At 35.3% G+C, this 22173-nt stretch overlaps 2 protein-coding genes across 2 annotated transcripts; both read right to left on the reverse strand.

Moving 5' to 3' along the window:
* Positions 1-6179: 6179 nt before the first annotated feature.
* LOC131022759 (uncharacterized) lies at positions 6180-9766 on the reverse strand. Its single transcript, XM_057952284.1, has 10 exons — positions 9717-9766; positions 9102-9316; positions 8561-8765; positions 8396-8486; positions 8183-8328; positions 7864-8107; positions 7671-7775; positions 7409-7591; positions 7104-7305; positions 6180-6908 (listed from the first exon to the last, which is right to left on the reverse strand). Exons 1-10 carry the CDS (start codon positions 9725-9727, stop codon positions 6412-6414), a joined length of 1899 nt encoding a protein of 632 aa, XP_057808267.1. The 5' UTR covers positions 9728-9766; the 3' UTR covers positions 6180-6411.
* A 9355-nt stretch (positions 9767-19121) lies between these two features.
* Positions 19122-20560, reverse strand: LOC131007151 (uncharacterized). The gene is made up of 3 exons (XM_057934312.1): positions 20477-20560; positions 19755-20393; positions 19122-19703 (listed from the first exon to the last, which is right to left on the reverse strand). The coding sequence occupies exons 1-3, from the start codon at positions 20558-20560 to the stop codon at positions 19122-19124; spliced, it is 1305 nt and encodes a 434-aa protein (XP_057790295.1).
* Positions 20561-22173: the final 1613 nt, after the last annotated feature.

Here is a 22173-nt window from a genome sequence, read left to right on the forward strand (position 1 = left end):
GAATTAAAATAAATGTATTCTATGTTCTTAGTTTAGGTAATAATTATCATCTCTCGATATCAAATTAAAACCTATGATTATGCTAAATTGGTGATCAAGCAATAAAGCAAACAATATAAACAAGAACATAAAAAGAAATAACAATCTCAATAGATTAAATCAAACAGTCAGAAACTCAAATCATGTTTACTCCCTAAACCCTGGGAAAATGGATTATAGCCACACATAGACATATGAACTAGAATCAAAATCTCAATAAAACAATAAAATATTGAACAATAAAGCCGTAGTAAAATCGAGATTCTTTAGTTCTTGCTCTGGCTCCGTTCTCCGTCTCCCTCAGCTCTCAGGAAAAGTAAAATATGATGAAAAGTTGATAAAATGTCTGGAGAATAAGTTCTTGGGGAGTATTTATATGCCCTAGGTCTTGTAGCTCTCAAAAATACCCAAAATCACTAAAAAATAGAATTTTTGGGCGGAAATAATGCGACTCGCGCGGCCACATGGTTGGCCCGCATGACGAAATAGAACTTCTGACAACTTTGCGCATCGATTTTGTTTTGGCTCGTTCTCCCTCATCCGAACTCCGATTTACAATCCGTTTGCGCTTACGAACTCCTCTTGAGACGAACTACAACTTGTATTTCAGCCAATTCTTCCAAATTCTGCTTCATTATTTTTGAAAATTTGTTCAAACAACAAGCAAGTGACAAGTTCTTGACCATAAATCAATATAAGCTCAAATAAATCATCAAACACACAAAATCCTCATAAGTAAACATCAAATATGACACACCAAGAGGTAAAAATGCATGTTTATCAGACGACACAAATTTAAAAGAAAAGTTGTTAATTGTATTGAAAGTGGTCAAAAAGTGTTATAATTATTATTGAAAGTTGTGAAAAGGTGTATAATAGTATTGAGAATGGTGAAAAAGTGAAAAGTAAGAAGAAATAAATACTAGTGGTGGGATAGCTGTCCAAAAATGAAAAGAAATAAAGAAAGAAAAAATTATTTGGGGAACGTACCAAAAAGAAAAAGGATGAAGTTATTTGGGAAACAGAGGGAGTATAATTTTATGAATTAATCAAACAAGGTGGTGAACATGTCTCACAATTATGTTGATTCCTTTTAATTTTTTAATTACTTTTTTTCAATTTCACTAACATCTGATAATATTTTGTACTATAATATAATATTATGAAACAATCGAATAATGTGATCATCTTGTGATATTATTTTCATAATTATAGTGATTCATTTTAACTTTCTAATATTTGATTTTAATTAGACTATCATGGAATCATACATATTATACAATGATTCACCGTATTATGTTCTTCATTTTTTTTCGAGAGTTTGATAATTTTGCCATATGTTTTTTTTTTTTTATCAGAAAAAACAACATTTTCATTAAAACTGGTACCAGAAGTACCAAAAGATTTCAGTTACAAAGGGAGCCAGCAAACACGTTTGAACACCACGATGAAAAATTAGGCTCCCAAACTAAAATATCAAAAATCTTGTTTCAACTCCACATTCTAGCTTTAATCTCCATGGTTGTGCTATTGATATCCCTGGCCTTACCTTCAAACCTACTTTCGTTCCTTCGTCTCCAAAGTATCCAAATCGTGCAAGTCCACAGAGCCTTCAGGAACTTGTGGCTCTTCTTCCCTCTGCCCAAATGTGTGAATGCGATGAAGTGTGCATTGATACCAAATGGTCGAGCCGACTGAAAACCAATCCAACTCTGGATAGCATCCCACACCACATCGGCCTTCGGGCAGAGCAAAAACAGATGGTTGGCCGTCTCAACTTGATGAAAGCACTCATTACAGTTCATCTCCACTTCTCCTATCTCAACATTCCTCTTTCTCAAATTATCACATGTAGGTAATCTGTTTCTTAAGGATCTCCATGCTGTCACTCATGCCTTTTGGGGAGCAGAAACATCCCAAACATACGCAACCGACTTCGACTTGCCATATATTAATTATAATCAATCATAAATGAATATGTTTCAAAACATAATTGGATAAGAATATAAACGCACAATGCGTGGCGGCCACTCAGTTATAAAAAATGGAACATATGTCGCATCTTCTATTAGGACATTCAAACGATAAAGATCTTTATTTTATAGATATTTTAATACATTTCACAAAACATGATATTAATATGATATAATAAAAGATATCTCAGTCAAATATATTGCACCTTATATCATACCACGTACCAAATTAACGAGCTCGTATTGTAAACAATGGATTCTACAGTTCAAACCAACTTTCTCCAAATTAAAGAATATATATATGGTCAGCTTCAATGGAGACCACTTCCCTATATAGAGAATAGAGACCAAATCAGAGTCATTGATCTCACCAAAATCAATGAATCCGATTAATCCGAATTCTTCAAGTTCAGGAAATCCCGTACTCATTTTCCAATTTTGGGAACCAACGAACATTATTATGAACTTACGAACATAGTATTGTTTGTCGATGTGTTCGTATAAAAAATAAATGAACATACTAATGTTCGTCGATATGTTCGTATAAAAACAAATGAACATACAAATAAACATACTTATGTTCGTAAGTTCATAATAATGTTCGTTGGTTCCCAGAATTGGAAAATGAGGAATTTACGGGATTTCCTAAACTTGAAGAATTCGGATGAATCTGATTCATTGATTTTGGTGAGATCAATGGCTATGATTTGATCTTTATTCTCTATATAGGGAAGTGGTCTTCATTGAACTCTTCCATATATATATATATATATATATATATATGGTTGGGATCTATGAAGAAGTAACTATATTTCGTTCTGAATAAGTCAATAAATTTACCGAATAAATCACGCGACCGCACGAATAGTTATTTTACTAAATAAATACAAACATTTTTCGTTCATACGCTCGCGTGATTTATTCAGTAAATGTATTGAGTTATTCAGCCTTCGTTGTTTCCTTCTACATTTAGCATTCTTTATTGATCCATTCCCTATATATATATATAACTTTTCTATCAACACTTAATTACATAAAAATATATTTAATTAACTCCACTTCAATATATAATAATTTGTTCACCAATATCATACATATGATATGTGATCTTCAAAATTTATATTCATTCTTTTGGAACGAGGTATCAAAATTTATGTTAATAAAATATATTTCAAGTGGATTTGTAATTTAAGTGATGACTTTGTATATTCTTATTAATTATCATGGAATCATCCATATTATACAAAATTAGTTTAGAATTTTCCAATCTCTTAACAAAACAGTACATCGACAATTTTTGTGACAAATTGTTAAATAAAAATAAAAATATTTTTTAAAAAAAGTTATTGAGTTTGATTACAATTTACAAATGTCATTCACATAGATTGGTATCCTTAAATTGCTTAATTGATTATATTTTCAAAATTATGAAGTTTATACTATATTTTTTCTTTTAATAAAAAATTCATTTCATGCACAATTGTATCTAAAAGTCAATATTAAAAAAAATCGCCAGTAAGTTATCCAAAAAATTGATGTTTAATTTGGATGATAGTGGAGATTATTAGAATGAAACTAACTATTTATTTCCTAAAATATTTGTGTGAATATAGGGAAAAAATCATCCTCATAATGGACGTCAAATTAATTTAGGGATAAATTAAGTAGTCATATGTTTAATTAATTAAAGGCTTGACAGATAATAAAAAAATTAAACCAATTTAATTTAATTTAAAATTCAAAAGCATTATATGTGCACATATGATGTGCATTTAGCATTTCTCAATCCTTAAATCTTTTTTCGAAAACTATATGGATACAAATTAGATTGATAAATTAGGAGCATGAGACACGACAACAAGTGTTATCTAGTCAATTACATTAAACTAGCATTTGCACTCGTGTAATGCACGAAAAATATTTTTATATTTTATCATACATAAAATTGATTATCATTTGATTATTATATAAAAAATCTAAATATAATTAAAAATACCATAATTTAAGATAAATATATTTAGTTTAATGTAAAAATAATAAAGAATAATTCATATTAATAAAAAAAATGATATTGTGAAAAAAGAAAACAGTATAAGTTAAAAGATAATTGAAAAAAAATAGATTTATTGAAAAAAAAAGAGGAGAGAGGAGAGAGAATTTTCTTAAGTTTTAATTTTTAAATAAATATAATTTTTACATTTTAAATCCAATATTTACATAACATATATCAAATTAAAGCTCTTGTCATGATATTTAATTTGATATGCATATCGAATATTTTATAATTAGTCGAATTTCACAATTTTAAAAAAGAAATAAAATAGAAAAATAAGAAGTTAAAGAAAAGGAAAAAAAAAGATGTATTATAACTTATAAATAAACCTTCAATTTTATTCTAACTACAAAATTGCCACTCAATTTTGAAATTGATTTGAAATCAATTTAAAATTAAAAACTCTCTTTTTAATATAGTATAAATATTGGCTTAAATTGAAAATCTGAAGATCATGAATAGACAGTTGTAATTTGTTTCACTTTTTTTATTCTACTTTTCTTTTTTTGTTCTAATTTAAGAACAACACAAGTTGGAGGCTCCTTTAAAAATAAAAAATTTAAACTGTTGTATTTTGAATGAGTATCACATTTTTTTGTGGAGGAAAAATGAGTACCATATTAACACAAGATATAGTATATATACGTTACTTACATTCAACGTGTTACTTACATTCAACGTGAACAATACAGCATGCTAAAGTAGGGCGTTAATAATTAAAAAAAGGGTTAATTGCCGCTAAATTCAAAAGCTTTATAAAATTTCGCGATATTTTCACCAACTTCAAAATCGGCGTATAAATACACGAATTGAGAATTCGTTCTTAATGTTCCCAAAATTAAAAAATCCGGCGAGATGACATGGCAAATACCTATGACATGTCAATTTCATGCCAAATCAGCTATGACATGTCATTGTTTTAATTTTTTTAATAATTTTATTTATTATAATTAATTTTTAAAAAAAATAAAAATCACCTATGCTACCCCATCCCCAAACACCCCCCAAACCTACCCCCTTCCCCAACCCCCTGACCATCACCTCCCCAAACCCCCGGCGCCACCCCGACCATCACCTCCCAAACTCCCGGCCTGCAAACACCCCCCAAGCCTACCTCCTTCCCCAAACCCCGTTCGCCTCCTCCATCTACCCTCATCCCCACCCACATCGCCGCCTCATCCACCAACGTCGCTTCCCTCACCTTCCGCCTGCTCCACGCCGCCGAGACTTAGGGTTTGTGGCTTCGGGATCGGAGGAGAGCAACCATGCCCTTTCTTCGCCGTCAGTCGCTTCTTTCTCTCTCTCCATTTTCGGCTCGTCAACAACCCTAACCCAATTTCATCCCCATTTTAGTTTGTGAATTTGGGGATTTGTTGATTTAGGGATTTTATTGATTTCATCCCCAAATTTGCCCCTTTCTGAAATCTCGTAGATTGATCCTGGAAATTGAGGAGTCCTCTTGCTCACCGGCGAAATCTCGTGAATTTCTTCGTCTGGGGTTTAGGGGAAGAGGTGGCGGAGGAGGAGGGCGGCAGAGCGGGTGTTGTGGAAGAGCGCGGTGGCGGCGGGAGGAGGACGAGATGGGGAGGGTGAGGCGATTTGAAGGAAGGGAGGCCACGATTTGCAGAGCGGCGGTGAAAGGCGAGAGAGAGATGGACCGGCGGCGGTTGTAGGTGAGTGTGTGTGTTGTTGTTGACAGTTGAGAACAGGCGGAGATGGGCGGTGGTGGTGGTCTGGTGGCTAGAAGTCCAGAGCTCGGCGATGGTGGTGGCTGGAAGTCCAGAACTCGGCGGCGGGTGGTGGTGTGCAAGAGAGAGAGATTTTTGCAATTTTTTTTTCTTTTTTTTTTTAATGTTGTTGGAAATCAAAACGACGTCGTTTTGATTTTGAAAAAACGACGTCGTTTCCTTACGCCGCCGACTATGCCACGCTGTAATTACGGTAGTCCACGTCAGTTTCAAATTGGGGGAATTTTTTAATTTTGGGAACATTAAGAACAAATTCTCAATTCGTGTATTTATACGCCGATTTTGAAGTTGGTGAGAATATCGCGAAATTTTATAAAGCTTTTGAATTTAGCGGCAATTAACCCTAAAAAAAAAGAAAAAAAAAAAAGAAGGAGAAGCTAGTTTCCATTGATATTAGTATTACATATGTATGTTATTCTTGGAAGAGTTCAACAAAAACATAGATTAATCTACACAAGATCTATGCGATATTCTTAAATCAAAAAAGGCAAAATGGTGGTCAAACTTTGAGTAAATCCCAAATCCCATATCGTGTGATCCACAAGAATTACATCGATGGTGATACACCAAAGAATGAGTTGTATGATGAAATGAAATCCTATTGTGATGATCTCACAGCCGTAGGGGTAGTTGTGAGTCCATAGCCAAACGGAAAGAGAGGATCATAGTGTGCATCTCCGACATTCATCGGCAGTTGATCAACGGTCCTAAACCACGTACGGGCGAGTTTCCCCGTAAAACCGTACTCTCCAAATAGGACATCGGCAACACCCTGGCCTTCTGTCCCGGGAAGCCAGGCGGCCACCAATGCATCCATCTTACCAAGATATGGCTCAATCACGACGGGCCGCCCTGTCACGAGCACCACCACACACCTCACGGCCTCACACACGTTGCTGATCGTTGCATAGGCACTCCCATCTAGGCTTAGTGTCGTGCTATCACCGGAGGTCTCCACGTACGGCGGCTCCCCCACAACTACTATTGCATAGGAGAAGTTGTTGGCCGTTAGGTACTCAACCCCCGGATTCTCATTGTAGACTACTTCTGTCTCGGGATCCACAGAATTCCTCACAGCTGTCAGGATTGTGGTTCCTACACAAGTAGTAGTACAGTTTTCACCTATCTAACTGACCATGATTGTTAGAAAATAAGGTTTCACCTAAACTAATGTTTCCCAACATGTGCAAGAAAAAAAACTGACCATGATTGTTAGAAAATAAGGTTTCACCTAAACTAATGTTTCCCAACATGTGCAAGAAAAAAAAACATTCTAAGTAGAAAACTCACCAACAGTTATGTTTCCTGAGTGCCCTTCCCATTCAATGGTCCATCCTCCACATTGGTTGCCTATGTCATCGGCGTGGCTTCCGGCCACGAGTATCCTCTCCGGCCTCGTTGGAAGCGGGACAAGCGGCTCATCTCCATCTTTCCCATTCTTCAACAGAACCAGCGATTTCCTCACAGCTTCCCTAGCCAGTTCCCTGTGCTCCTGTTTCAAGAATTGATCAAACAGACAAAGAAACAAGAATCATTTCAGCTGGAAAAATGAAGAAAACGATGAAGATGAAGAAGACACTGGAGAGATAATAAACCTGGCTTCCAAGATAGTCAACAAAACTGAGATCAGCTAATGGATTCTCAAACAGCCCCACGATGAATTTGACCCTCAAAATCCTTCTCACTGCATCGTTGATTCTGCTCATCGGGATCACATTCTTCTTCACCAACAATGTTAGATCGCCTATGAACTCCTCATAGGCATCCGGAACCATAATCTAAGAGAAATTCAAGTCAGAAGAAACTTGACAGAGTAGCTAGCTTGTTCAAATATGAATATCTTCATGGCCTACTTACCATGTCGAGCCCAGCATTAATGCTAACTTGAACAGAGTAAGTATAGTTGGAATGAGGCGGGTAGGTGAGGCGATCAATGCCACGCATATCAGATATCACGAAGCCCTGCAAGATTCAAACAAAGAGGAAGCCATTACTCATTAGGCCCTTGGTTTCTTGAGCTAATTTTTCAACAAGTGGGAGCATGTTTTACTTCAAATTTGAGAGTGTTCTTTAGGTATCCGGTGATGAGATCATAGTTGGCGTGCATCCTCACTCCATTCAAGCTCGAGTAAGAGATCATGATAGTCGTGACCCCCTTCCTGATTGAGTCGAAATAGGCAGGCATATGGATGTCTTGCAGCTCGTTCCAGCCTATGACCGTGTTGTTCTCATTGATGCCGTAGGCAGTGCCACCATCCCCCACGAAATGCTTTGCACATCCTGCAACTTTACCCCTTTCGACCACAGGAAACACGAATCAGAAAAGTCGAAGCAAACAACATTGTTAGAATCAAGATGATGTTGCAAACCTAGGATGGACAAATGGGAAGTTGTTGGGGTAGTTTGATGGAACTTCTCCTTGTAGCCCGGGGATGATCTCGGTCATCATCTGCACAATCTCGTGATCTTCACTGTAGCTTTCATAGCAACGGCCCCATCTCGGGTCCCTGCACACCTGCAAAGAGGACTCATGAATCCCAGCAAGAAAAAAGCAAGCTCATCACCAACTTCACTTCACTCACAGCTATACAAGGGGCGAAGCTGTATTGAATCCCCGTTGCTCTGACTTCTAGAGCCGTTGCAGCGCCTATCTTCCTCACCAGCTCCGGATCCCTACACGCAGATTAGATTTGTCAACACCATCCAAGAACTACCTAGTTGATCCATCACATCAGAAATGGACTTGCCTGGTGACTCCGAGGCCAACATTGTGGGGGAAGATGGTGGCTTTGTATACATTGTTGTTGCCATGAACGGCATCAATCCCATAGATGAGTGGTATCCCTAGACGCGTCGACAGAGCCCCCTTTTGGAACGCGTTCACCATTTCGATCCAATCCTCTGCAGACGCCTCTGGCCAAGGAACACTCCCTCCCCCACTCACAATACTCCCTATTTTGCACAAAGCAATCTTCCTACTTTACCTCTAAATGCTTTCAATGTCTCAAATCAAATAAACAAACACAAAACAAGAAACTATGTAAAGATGGAAGCCTTTTGCTTCTGCAGTTTGTGTATCAATCAACATTAGGCTTCTTCAACTAAATTGTATCTTAACCAATTGTTGCAATTTTCAATTTTAAATACTGCAATTCAACATTAGGCTTCTATAAGTTCAATCTTTTCAAGAATTGGGCCATTTTCATCAACAAAGATCCAAACTTTTTCAAAAGATATAGTATATCACTTCATGTATAATAAAGAAATTCAACAAGATTTGATTTTTACCAATCAAGTGTTTGTGGATAACATCTGCCGATGAAACCTCACGCTCAATCTGAGTCATCTGCCCAATCTTCTCTGCAAGAGTCATTCTACTCATCAAATCTCTCACTCTCACCTCCACCGGCTGCTTGGGGTCTTTGTATTTCATGTACTCCGCCGCCACCGCCGCCGTCCACAGCCACAGCACCACCACCGCCGCCGTCGTAAGCCTCCCCATGCTGACAACCGTCAGCAACACTTAGTTCAGCAAAATTAGTCATGTCTGAATCTTTGTGTTAGTGAGTTTATAAAGTGCATCTAATCTATGATCTATGCAACCCCTAAGAAAAACAAAAAGTGCATCTATCAAATTAAATGCGTTGAAAAACATTATGAAAATGAAAAATTTTGATCCGCCATTATCGTTGACGTTGCTAGTGAATTATAAAAAATGTTTCTTGAAATTATAAATGAATTGGAAAAAACACTCAAACACTCCATTAACATCATCAAGAAAAGAAGATACCTTCAAGAATCAAAAGGGCATCAAAATTGAAGAATAGTTTTGAATATTCTGTAACAGAATGATTTTGGCGCTGGGAAAAAATAGAAGTAAATGGCACGCTTGCTATTTGCTACCTTTTTACCATCGTGTTTCCTATTTATAATCGATTAATTTCCATGCGATTTGTTTACTAATTTAACAATGATAGTATTATACTATAGTCTTCTCACTGTATCTTTACATAAACTTTTATTGTTATCCAATTACTGGCATTTCATTTACGTTGACAGCCAATATCTTTTATTGTTATCCAATTATACGTTGACAGCCAATATCTTTACATGCTGGAAAAGCCAATCAGACAATCTTTTATTGTTATCCAATTACTGGCATTTCATTTACGTTATCTAGATGGCCAATAGCCAATAGTTGTGTTGTGTCAGAATCTTACATACCAAATGGGACCAGGGTGAGCATTCGGTCCGGACTGAACCGGACCGACTAAAAGCCTAGGATCGAACTGAAACCGACCAAAACCGTCCATCGGTTCTCGGTCCGGTTCGATCCAAAACCAACTATTTCCGTCAGTTTTCTAAAGCATTTGTGTTTTCGCATCCGCTAAAATTGAAGCCTCTGTTTTCTGTTGTGAATGTCAAACTCGGACTACTGATTGATGCTTCTTTTATTTAGTGTGTTGTCAAAACTTTGCTGCTGCTTTGATAGGTTGTGCAAAACTACATTGATGACTGCTCCATATAATACAAGCATTTATATAATACAAAATTCTAAAGCATTTCTAAAATGAAACCTGAATCTGCGAAAACTCTGAGTCGCCGACTGGAGACGGAGTGGGTGGTGGCCGGCCGGAGCGACATTCGTGACTGCGAGCGGCGGGAAGGCGAGGTGCGACTGGTGCAGGGTGGCGGGCCTAGCGGCGTGCTATCGTCGCCGCCGACCAGAGCGAGGGTCCAGCGGGCAGCGGCGAACGGTGGGCAGCGACTGAGATCGGCGGGAAGGCGAGGTGCGCCTGGTGCGGCGCAAGTTTGGGAGAAGAGGGACGCGAAACAGTCTGTTAGTGTTGGGGTTTCAAAATTCAAAATACTATGTTTTAAAATTCAGATTTTTTAAATAATTAAAATATTAATAATATTAATAAAAATATAAAATATATATTTAATATATATACTCTGTTCGGTTCGGTCTTCGTCGGGTTTGACCTCCTCGGAACCGAAACCGAACCGAAAATCTGCCGGTCCAACAAAACAGAACCTGACCGGACCAACGTGCGGACCAAAATCGCTCCGGACCAATAAAACTGACTGGTTCAGTCCGATTCGTTAATTCTGGTCCGGTTTTGCTCACCCGGTTGCTTAATCAATTATGTTCGATTTTAATCGAGCGAATGGATTATTTATTGAACCAACATGCAGTGTTATTTAGACAAAATTTGTTCGAACAAAAAAAAAGATTAAATATTTTTAAAAATTAATTTATTTAAAAATTTTGGTTCAAATTTAAAAAGAATTTAGTTATTTTTATTATTTTCTCCACATTGAATTTTTTTAACATTTTTTAAATTTTAATTATATTTTTGTAGTTTTTATACTTTAAAAATAATAAAAATTAAAAAGGATTCTAAAAAATTACAATGTGAAGAAAACAGTAAAACTAACTAAATTCTATTTTATTTTGAACCAAACATTTTATATAAATTTATTTTTTAAACATATTTTGTCCAAATAGCATTATTGTGAACCATAAATATATGGTATGATCTAGTGAAGTAGGAACAAATAATAATTTATTTTCTAAAATAAAAAATGTATTTATTTTATTGTATTATCTATATCGTAGCTATTTTCTATATTTTTTTTATAATTTATTTTAAATAAAAATAACAATTACAATGTGAACAATACAGTAAAATAATAAAAAATTATTTAAAAAAATAAATTAAATCAATTTGTTTTCTATTTAACTAGTTTGTGGACATAGCAATGATAGCATCACTCTTTGTTGAAATCCTTTTCAATATATTCAATAAATGAGATATTAAATGGAACATATACTTTGAAAGCATGTTATTCATGAATTTGACGAAACTTCACCTGTAAATGAGGGCGTACATCTTTTTCTTCTTCTTTTTTTTCTTCTGAGGGAACATCTTTAACTTATTAAATCAATAGTTCCGTTTAAAGATTTTTTTAATTTAATATTAATACAAGTTCACAGATCTGTTATGATGTTAATGTTATCTGTTTTAAGTGGATAGCTTTTATTAAGGGACGCTATCACTTTAATGATTTGGAAGCCACTTGTGATTAAAAAATAAAAAAACCTACTCCTATTATTATTAGAGATTACATTGGATTGAAATTTTGCAACTTGCAAGTAACCGCCTTTACCAAACTGCTAAAAATACTCCTATTATTATTAGAGATGACAATGGATTAGAGATAACAATGATTTTTTGAATTTTTACACGATTCCTTTATTTATGCTGTTGGATTAAATTCTTAATTAATCCAATTAGTGGACAAATATATATATATATAATTAATGTAAATAAATACTATCATATTATGTATATATTAAATGTTATATTTATTATTTGTTGAGGGACCAAATAATAAATATGAATAACTTGAGAAGTTATAAATATGGGGTCTGGTCCCCGGGAAACTGTACCGTTCTGTATTCTTTTCCCATCAAAAGAAATACGCTAAAGAAGATACTGTATTCCTGGAAGATCAAATCTTCATACAGAATTCACCATGGCTTCAGGTTAGTGATTCTGGTTTAATTAATTTCAGTTTATCATCATAGACTATGTGGTAATTACATGAATTACTTTTAACAAGTGGTATCAGAGCCACTCTATTGATGATTTTCTGAAATTTGGATATATAATGGAAATTTAAAAATTTTCGTATGAATGAAGATTTCTTTCAGAATTTAGTTTCTTGGGACTTGGGATAACGAAATTTGGTTTTTTTGATTCTTGTGAATTGACGAACTGATGCGCAGTGATGGTTCACGAAATTTTGTGATTTTGAATAATAGAATTGATACTCTGGAAATTTCGCCGCATGAATTGAATTCGATATAATCAAATTAGCGCCGCACAAAATTTTGTGATTTCCGAAAACATATGTTTCGAAAATCTGGTTGATAAGTGATGATTATTATTTAACCCATTAATCACTTTGAAATTTTTAAAGTTGTTTCTGTGAGTTTTGAAATTTGTTTTAAACAAATTGTATAGTTAAATTGGTTGTAATCATTATGGTGTATATATGGATCAAAAGTGATTACGCAACTAATTTTTTCTAAAAGCAAAATTTGATTGTATCTTCTGTATTTGCGGAGAAACATAAGTTTTATTTGATAATATGATTTTGATTATTGAGTAGATTTTATTTGTTGGGATAGATGTATTAATTTCTTAAGGATCTTCTCCCTATGGGATAGATTTTAATACGTCTTAAGGATCGTCTCCCAATAATAATATCTATTATTTATTGTATATTAAATGAATTGATTAAAGTAAAATGTCGCCAAAGTGACCTCTTTTATGTAGATCAATTTATTTAATACATTTGGAATGGTTGTGAGTTTGTAATTCATGCGTTTCTAAATTGACCCAAAGGTTAATTGATATTTGGCAGAATTATATACACACTTGTGGTGATAAATATGTGACAATTATATGTATTATATGTGGGCAATGAGTTAATCCAAAGATTAATTTATTGTTCGACATACCTTATTGTCAATGTTTGATTACTGCAACAAGAGTACTATTTACAATTAATATTATTATCCAAAGATATGATATTAATGTTGTGTTTGGTATCTTGAGATGGGATTAACCATTATTTTGAATTTATTATCCAATTATGGATATTGATGTGAACTTGTTTTTATTTCTTTTGTTTTATATTCAGCTACTTCGTCTTCCGCTGCCACAATATCTTCTAACATCAATTCTGTGCCCATGCTTAATGGGACTAATTTCAAGGAATGGAAAAGGCACTTGATGATAGTGCTTGGCTGTATGGAATTAGACGTTGCACTTAGGGCGGAACAACCCGCACCTCTCACTGCAGACAGCGCCCCTGATGATAAAAGGGATTTTGAGAGGTGGGACCGTTCTAACCGCATGAGTCTAATGATCATGAAACACAGCATTCCGGATGCCTTTAGGGGTCCAGATTCTGAGGAGATTACTAGTGCTAAAGATTTCCTTGACGAAATTGAACAACGTTTTGCAAAAAACGATAAGGTTGAAATGACATCACTTCTGACTTCTTTGATGTCTATGAAGTATAAGGGTCAAGGAAACGTAAGGGAGTACATTATGGAGATGTTTCATCTTGCTTCAAAACTCAAGGCACTTAAGATTGAGCTTTCTGAAGAATTGCTCGTTCTTATGGTCTTGGTCTCGCTTCCACCACAGTTTAACCAATTTAAAATTAGTTATAACTGTCAAAAGGAGAAATGGTCTCTAAACGAGCTCATTTCTCATTGTGTGCAAGAGGAAGAAAGGTTGAAGCGTGATAAGACTGAAAGTGCTCACTATACTAGTACCTCCAAAGATAAGGGCAAGAAAAGAAAGTATACGAATGAAGCTGCTAAGGGTCCGGCTCAAAAGACACAGCAACAAGCTAAAAAAGCTTGTTTCTTTTGTAACAAGTCTGACCACATGAAGAAAGAATGTCCCAAATATCGCGCTTGGCGTGCAAAGAAAGGTGACATTCTTGCTCTGGTCTGTTCTGAGGTTAATTTGACTTCAGTACCTAGAAATACTTGGTGGATAGATACTGGTGCTACTACTCACATAAGTATTTCTATGCAGGGTTGTCTGAGCTGCCGAAAGCCGAGTGATGATGAAAGACATATCTTTATGGGCGATGGAAATTCGGTGGAAGTGGAAGCAATTGGACATTTTAGGTTGTTATTAGAAACTGGTTTCTATTTGGATTTGAAAGACACATTTGTTGTACCGTCTTTTAGACGGAATTTGGTTTCTGTTTCTTTGTTGGACAAATTTGGTTATTGTTGTTCATTTGGAAACAATCAGTTTACTTTGTCTTTAAATTCAAATGTTGTTGGAACCGGTTATTTAAGTGCCTATGACAACCTTTATTTGTTGGGAACAATTGCATCATATAATGAAACCTTGCACGTGGAATCACGTGGTACTAAACGCAAATTAAATAAAGAAAATTCTGCATCATTATGGCACAAGCGTTTAGGTCATATCTCAAGAGGTAGAGTTGAACGTCTTGTGCATGATGGCATTTTGGAATCACTTGACTTCACAGACTTTAATGTTTGTGTAGATTGCATAAAGGGAAAACAGACCAAAATTAAGAGATTAGGTGCCAACAGAACTACAGACGTCCTAGAATTAATTCATACTGATATTTGTGGGCCATTCCCTACAGCATCTTGGAATGGTCAACAATATTTCATTACATTTACGGACGACTATTCACGTTATGGCTACCTATATCTAATTCATGAGAAATCTCAATCTTTGGACGTGTTCAAAGCTTATAAAGCTGAAGTTGAGAATCAACTCAACAAAAGAATTAAGATCGTCAGATCTGATCGTGGTGGTGAATACTACGGTAGGTATGATGGATCAGGTGAACAACGTCCAGGACCATTTGCTAAATTCCTAGAGGAATGTGGTATCGTCCCACAATACACAATGCCAGGGTCGCCTAGCATGAATGGTGTATCCGAAAGACGAAATAGGACTCTTAAGGATATGGTGAGGAGCATGATTGCTCATTCTACCTTACCCGAGTCCCTCTGGGGAGAAGCATTAAAGACAGCAGCTTACATTCTAAATCGAGTACCAACTAAAGTAGCAGCTAAAACACCTTATGAGCTTTGGACTGGTCGAAAGCCTAGTCTAAAACACTTTCATATTTGGGGATGTCCTGCTGAGGCAAAGCCTTATAGGCCACATGAAAAGAAATTGGACTCCAAAACAGTTAGCAACTATTTTATTGGTTACTCTGAGAGATCTAGGGGCTATAAGTTTTATGATCCCACATCCACAAATATTTTTGAGACGGGAACTGCAGTGTTCTTTGAGGATGTTGAGTTTGGGGGGAGAAATAAGGTTAGAGACATTGTCTTTGAGGAGGAATTGAGTTCTACTTCAGTTCCTACTATCACTTTTGACGATGTTCAGGTGTCCGCACCTACCATTGATCAAGAAGTGAATCCAGAACCTCAACAAGACAATGTTGAAATCTCCATTCCAGAAGTGCAACCTCAACAACCTCAAGAACAAGTGTCATTAAGGAGATCCACGAGAGAAAGGAGAAATGCAATTTCGGATGATTACATTGTATTTCTTCTTGAACATGAGGACAATGGAATGATGGAAGATGATCCTATCAACTCTCATCAAGCCTTGAAAAGTTCTAACTCTCAAAATTGGATGGATGCCATGAAAGAAGAGTTTGATGCTATGCAATATAATACCGTTTGGAGAATTGTCCCATTATCTGAAGGTGTTGAACCAATTGGTCGTAAATGGCTATTTAAAACCAAAAGGGATGCAAATGGTAATGTGGAGAGGTATAGGGCACGCCTTGTAGCCAAAGGCTATACTCAGAAAGAAGGCATCGATTTCAATGAGACTTTCTCTCCAGTTTCATCGAAAGACTCTTTTAGGATAATTATGGCACTTGTTGCTCATCTTGATCTTGAGTTACATCAGATGGATGTAAAGACTGCGTTTCTCAATGGAGACATTGAAGAAACAATTTATATGTGGCAACCAGAACACTTTGAGGTGGGAGACCCAAAGAAAATGGTTTGCAAATTAGAGAAATCCATCTATGGACTCAAACAAGCTTCTCGTCAATGGTACCACAAATTTCATCAAGTAATTATCTCATTTGGTTTTGAGACGAACGTTGCCGATGATTGTGTGTATCACAAGTTCAGTGGGAGTAAGTGTATATTTCTGGTTCTATATGTCGATGACATATTGCTTGCCACTAATGATATGGGCTTATTGCACGAAACCAAGAGATTTCTATCAAACAAATTTGAGATGAAAGATCTTGGAGAAGCCTCTTTTGTTTTGGGTATTGAGATACATCGTGATCGTTCTCGAGGCATCCTCGGATTATCACAAAAGAGCTATATCAATAAAATACTCAAAAGGTTCGGCATGCAAGATTGTAAACCAGGTGATACCCCTATTTCTAAAGGAGACAAGTTTAGTCTAAAACAATGCCCAAAAGGTAACCTTGAAATTCAAGAAATGCAAAAGATTCCATATGCATCAGTAGTTGGAAGTCTTATGTATGCTCAAGTATGTACGCGTCCGGATATTTCGTACATTGTTGGGATGTTAGGAAGATATTTAAGCAACCCTGGTATGGAACATTGGAGAGCAGCCAAAAGGGTTTTAAGGTATCTTCAGAGAACAAAAGATTACATGCTCACATATAGAAAATCAGATAATTTGGAGGTCGTAGGATATTCGGATTCTGATTTTGCCGGATGCCAAGATAGTCATAAATCTACATCAGGCTATGTTTATCTATTGGCTGGAGGAGCTATATCTTGGAAAAGTGTCAAACAGACACTAGTAGCTTCTTCAACCATGGAAGCAGAGTTTGTAGCATGCTATGAGGCATCAAACCATGGAATATGGTTGCGAAATTTTGTCACTGGGCTGCGCGTTTTGGAGAATGTTGAAAGACCACTCAAGCTATTCTGTGACAATAAATCAGCAGTACTGTATTCCAACAACAACAAGAGCTCGTCAAAGTCAAAACACATCGACATAAAGTTCCTTGTTGTTAAAGAAAGAGTGCAAAATAAACAAATATCTATAGAGCATATTGGGACAAACTCCATGATTGCGGATCCGTTCACAAAAGGCTTACCACCCAAGGTCTTTCATGAGCATGTTGCTCATATGGGTGTTGTATCATTTGATGATATTATGGTTTAGTGGGAGTTTGTATTCCATTTGTTTTATATTGGTTTCAGATGCTTGTGTATTTGAGTATTTTCTGCAGAAATAAAGTATTAAGTATTTCACTCTTTTGTGACCTCACTTTAGTTTAAAGAGGACCAGTCGAAAATATACATGTTTGATTAACATTGCGTGTTATTTTCGTTTGACCATTGATCTATGTCATTTGACTATATTTGTATATGTGACCATTGATGAGTTAAGTCATGTTTTTTTATGACGAAAACTGCTTTGATCCTATATGTATATAGTTGATGGACGAGATTGTTAAAGAATATACATTTTATGATAGCATATTAAGAGCTCATAAAGTCTTACATTTATTATGTTATATATGTTGTCCAAGTGGGAGATTGTTTGATTAAATTCTTAATTAATCCAATTAGTGGACAAATATATATATATATATAATTAATGTAAATAAATACTATCATATTATGTATATATTAAATGTTATATTTATTATTTGTTGAGGGACCAAATAATAAATATGAATAACTTGAGAAGTTATAAATATGGGGTCTGGTCCCCGGGAAACTGTACCGTTCTGTATTCTTTTCCCATCAAAAGAAATACGCTAAAGAAGATACTGTATTCCTGGAAGATCAAATCTTCATACAGAATTCACCATGGCTTCAGGTTAGTGATTCTGGTTTAATTAATTTCAGTTTATCATCATAGACTATGTGGTAATTACATGAATTACTTTTAACATATGCCCGAATGACTATGATTTTATTTTCTTTTTGAGAATGAATGATTAGGAAATTTGATAAAAGACACATAAAACAAACATTTAAATAGAGGAAAGGAAGAGGTTAATTAAAACGTGAGAGATGGAGATATCTTAATATTGGTATGTTGTCTACTCTCTTATTTGCTTGCTAGTCGTTGTGGACCAGTTGACAACTTGCCATTTGTTTGTATGTATAATTGATCAAAGTTTGTGCCATTTGCATTTATCAAGAAATAAAAATATCATCTACTTGTTAGAGTGGGTGTATTTTTATGTATTAGTAACACTCAAAAATAAGAGGGGAATGGATTATTACCAAGTGATTAGAAAAGGATTAATTGTCTGTGTAAATATATGAAATATATTTAAATTTCAGTTTTTACTTAATTGTATATAAATTTTAAAATTTTGAAATTTGGTTCAAGTTAAAATTCTGGACTACATAATTCTACTTAGACAAAAGAAGATAATGTTTCAACGTCCATATAAGATAAAATATCGTTGGAATTTTGATTCGGGTTCCAAATAGTTCAGAGTTTATGTATTAATTAATTAAGAAATAGTGTTGGTTAAAAACTAAAATTTAAATACATTTTATTTATTCACATGCTATCTTATCACCATTATATAGTATGATTTGATATTCTTGCTCTCTCCTTTTTTTTTTTGAGAACCAAAAGAGAACACTTTCATAAAATCAAGGAAAGTTAACAGCAAGGGGAAGCTCCCTATCAGTCGACATAGGCAGAGCATTACATAAAGCAAAGGAGGCAAGACTATCAGCTATGGTATTCCCTTCCCGCGGAGTCCAACTAAAAGCGACGTGGTGAGATTCCCCATCTCGAAGATTGCACGTAACGTATCCCCCAAATAGGAAAGGTCATTCTCACGCTTAATCAACAGCCAATACAGAAGCTGGTTATCTGTTTCAAAGATGGCATCCGTGATTCCACGTTCGCGGCAAAGATGGAGGCCTTCAAGAATGGCCATCGCCTCTCCCTCGATGACAGGAAACTCGCCCTGCACAAAACCGTACCTGCAACTCTTCAGACCGCCTGCACTATCCCAAAGCACCACCCCAACTCCAGCACCTTTGTCAGCACCTAAAGCCGCATCACACGAAACCTTCATTTGGCCCTCTCGACAGCATTCCAGCTTGAGTGGAAGATGTTGCTGGAAAGAACCTTGTTGTGCCCTAGAAGTAACCCCAAGACACTCAATATGGGATAGTTCCTTATGCTGGAAAAAAAGGAGGTTCCTGGCGTACCAAGCTGAACACGCAATAGTAGCAAACTGAGCATGAACTTCCGGATGAGGAGAGCTGCGGATCTTTTCAAACCATTCCACTATCGACCAAACCCCAGCCTAAGGTTGGAGTCTGAGATTCGAGACAGCCCATAAGACTTCCATCCGAACACAGTCGCGAAGAGCATGCTCTAACGTCTCCTCATGAGCACCACACCTCCTGCAAAGAGGATCAATCTCCACATTTCGACTTCGTAACAACATGGCCGTAGGCAATGCATTAGCAAGGCATTTCCACATAAACAATTTAACCTTGGGTATAACCTCAAGGCCCCAAATCCACTTCCAAAGTCCCCCAGCCGCCATTGAAGAAGACGCTTCGTCACGCTGCCTTAAATCCATAGCCAACCGATATCCAGATTTCACCGTGTATGTATTAAGTTTTCCACCAGGCCAAAACGGCTTGTCACGCTCACTGGGATTGCACCTGAGTTGTACCGTCACTCGCCAACGATCTCTAGGCTCGATGAGGTCCTCCACTTTCTGTAAATCCCAAGATGAAAGATCCTCATCCATAAGTTCTTTGGCCTTTCTGTTTTTGTCTGCCTCATCCACTCGAGCCACCTTAAACAATCCCTTTCCAGACGGGAGCCAAGGGTCCTTACCAATCCTGATTCTTCCTCCATCCCCGAGTTTCCATGCCGCTCCCTTCGCGAGTAGGTCTCTGCCAACAAGGATGCTTTTCCAAACGAAAGATGGGTAATGAGCATTCCTAGCTAAAAGCAAATCATCTCGCGGATAGTAGCTGGCCTTAAGAGACCGAGCAATAAGAGAATCTTCATTAGTAAGGAGGCGTTAGGCTTGCTTAGCAAGTAGAGCTTGGTTAAAAAAACCAATGTCTCGGAAGCCCAGGCCCCCCTCGCCTTTATGCAAGCAAAGTTTCCTCCAACTCTTCCAATGAATTCTTCTCTCTTCATGCTTTTGCCCCCAGAAAATTCTTGCTCTCTCCTTGATTCATGGTCTTACGTGGATTAATGAGAGATTTTTATTTTATTTTTATGCAATCCTACATCTCATTGCAAAAATTTTAATATTGAAATCTCTCTTAGTATGGAAATCTCAAACTAAACGTAGAATTTTTTTCATAAGTTATATACTATTTTCTTTATTTTTTTGCCTTTTCTTTTTATTCTCATTTTTGTATTTTTTTTTCAAAAAATACATACTTTTTAGTTAATAATAAAATATATAATATACATATCAAATCAAAGATCGTGACAAGAGTTTTAATTTGATGTACATAATATGTAAATAATAGGTTTAAAATAATAAAGTTATAACAAGTTAGAAGTTTCAAAATAAAATAGTTTTTTTCATCTCTCTTATTTTACACAATATTCTTTTTATAGCATTTGAAAATATTATATATACATGTAATTATTTGATTTATGGAATTTTAGGACTTGGTGAAAGAAAAATCATTTTTTAAAAATATCCCACTTTTTTTTTTTTTTGAATTAGAATTACAAGAGGAATATTATCAATTGTGCAACTCGCAACGATGAGAAAACTACACCGCACGCAAGCGGGAATACAACACCACCCAAAGGTGGAAAAATATCACCGCACGTCAGGCGGGATTGAACCCAAGACCTCTTATAAATGAGAGTCTTTGGGTGCTTCAGTTTTTAACTAGAGCAAGGCCTTGTCGGCCTTGGTGAAAGAAAAATTAAGATAACTATTCAAATAATATATGATTTAATATTATAATTTTCTTTAAACATATATTACAATTTTTATATTTCAATAATATTCACAATCTTAACCTTAATTAAAAAAAAAAAAAAACCGATTATAGAATTTGATAATTTACAACTTAATACTCAAGTGAGATAATTTTCACTTCTATATATCTTTTCCGTAGTGTAAAATATGCAAATGGAGCTCATAATTCTCTTTAATAAATAACCGAAATTTAATTTATATTCCTATTACATTACTTAGGTTATTCATGATATTTTTATTTTGTAGGACGATGCAATTAAATTATATTTTTAAATTAAATTAGTAAGTATTTCTATGTGAGTTTTTCATTATTAATCTTTTATTATTTGTAGTTTATTTAACTTAATTTAAATAATAAATAGTTCATTTAATTTAATTTGACCAAATTGGTCATCCCTAAATGGATCCAATAACATTATTCTATAAATATATATCATTATGAAATACAATTTGTAAATATGGATTTTACTTGGGGTGTGAATTCCTAGAAAATGAGAAGATATATAGATAATATAACTTTAAAAATATTTATAATTCTTATGTATTACACAATTGTTTGTGTGCAAAAATAAATTAATTCCAATTACAACATCTATTTTACTCAATTACTTAAATTATATCCCGTCATTGCCTATAGTTCTGCATTACATGAATGATCAAGACCAATAAAAAACACAAATTACTTCGACATTTTTACCACTTAAATCACCAAAATATGTTTGTTTATATAAGATTCAAGAAAATTGTATTTACACTATAAATTCTGTAAAAAAAAAAAAAAAGAATTATAGATATTAGGTTTGTC

This window comes from Salvia miltiorrhiza, chromosome 1 (genome assembly GCF_028751815.1).
Source record: "Salvia miltiorrhiza cultivar Shanhuang (shh) chromosome 1, IMPLAD_Smil_shh, whole genome shotgun sequence".
In the NCBI taxonomy this organism is placed as follows: Eukaryota; Viridiplantae; Streptophyta; class Magnoliopsida; order Lamiales; family Lamiaceae; genus Salvia; species Salvia miltiorrhiza.

Bases quoted from the DNA above. Each gene is read 5' to 3' on its own strand.
- LOC131022759 (XM_057952284.1), bottom strand. The intron at 8,766-9,101 runs GTAAAAATCAAA...TGTGCAAAATAG, and splicing joins TATCCACAAACACTTGATTG to GGAGTATTGTGAGTGGGGGA. The intron at 7,306-7,408 runs GTTTATTATCTC...TTCTTGAAACAG, and splicing joins TTGACTATCTTGGAAGCCAG to GAGCACAGGGAACTGGCTAG.
- LOC131007151 (XM_057934312.1), bottom strand. From the start codon at position 20,560: ATGAAGAGAGAAGAATTCATTGGAAGAGTTGGAGGAAACTTTGCTTGC. The intron at 20,394-20,476 runs GTTTTTTTAACC...CGGTCTCTTAAG, and splicing joins CCTGGGCTTCCGAGACATTG to GCCAGCTACTATCCGCGAGA. The intron at 19,704-19,754 runs GTTCGGATGGAA...CTCCAACCTTAG, and splicing joins AGCATGCTCTTCGCGACTGT to GCTGGGGTTTGGTCGATAGT.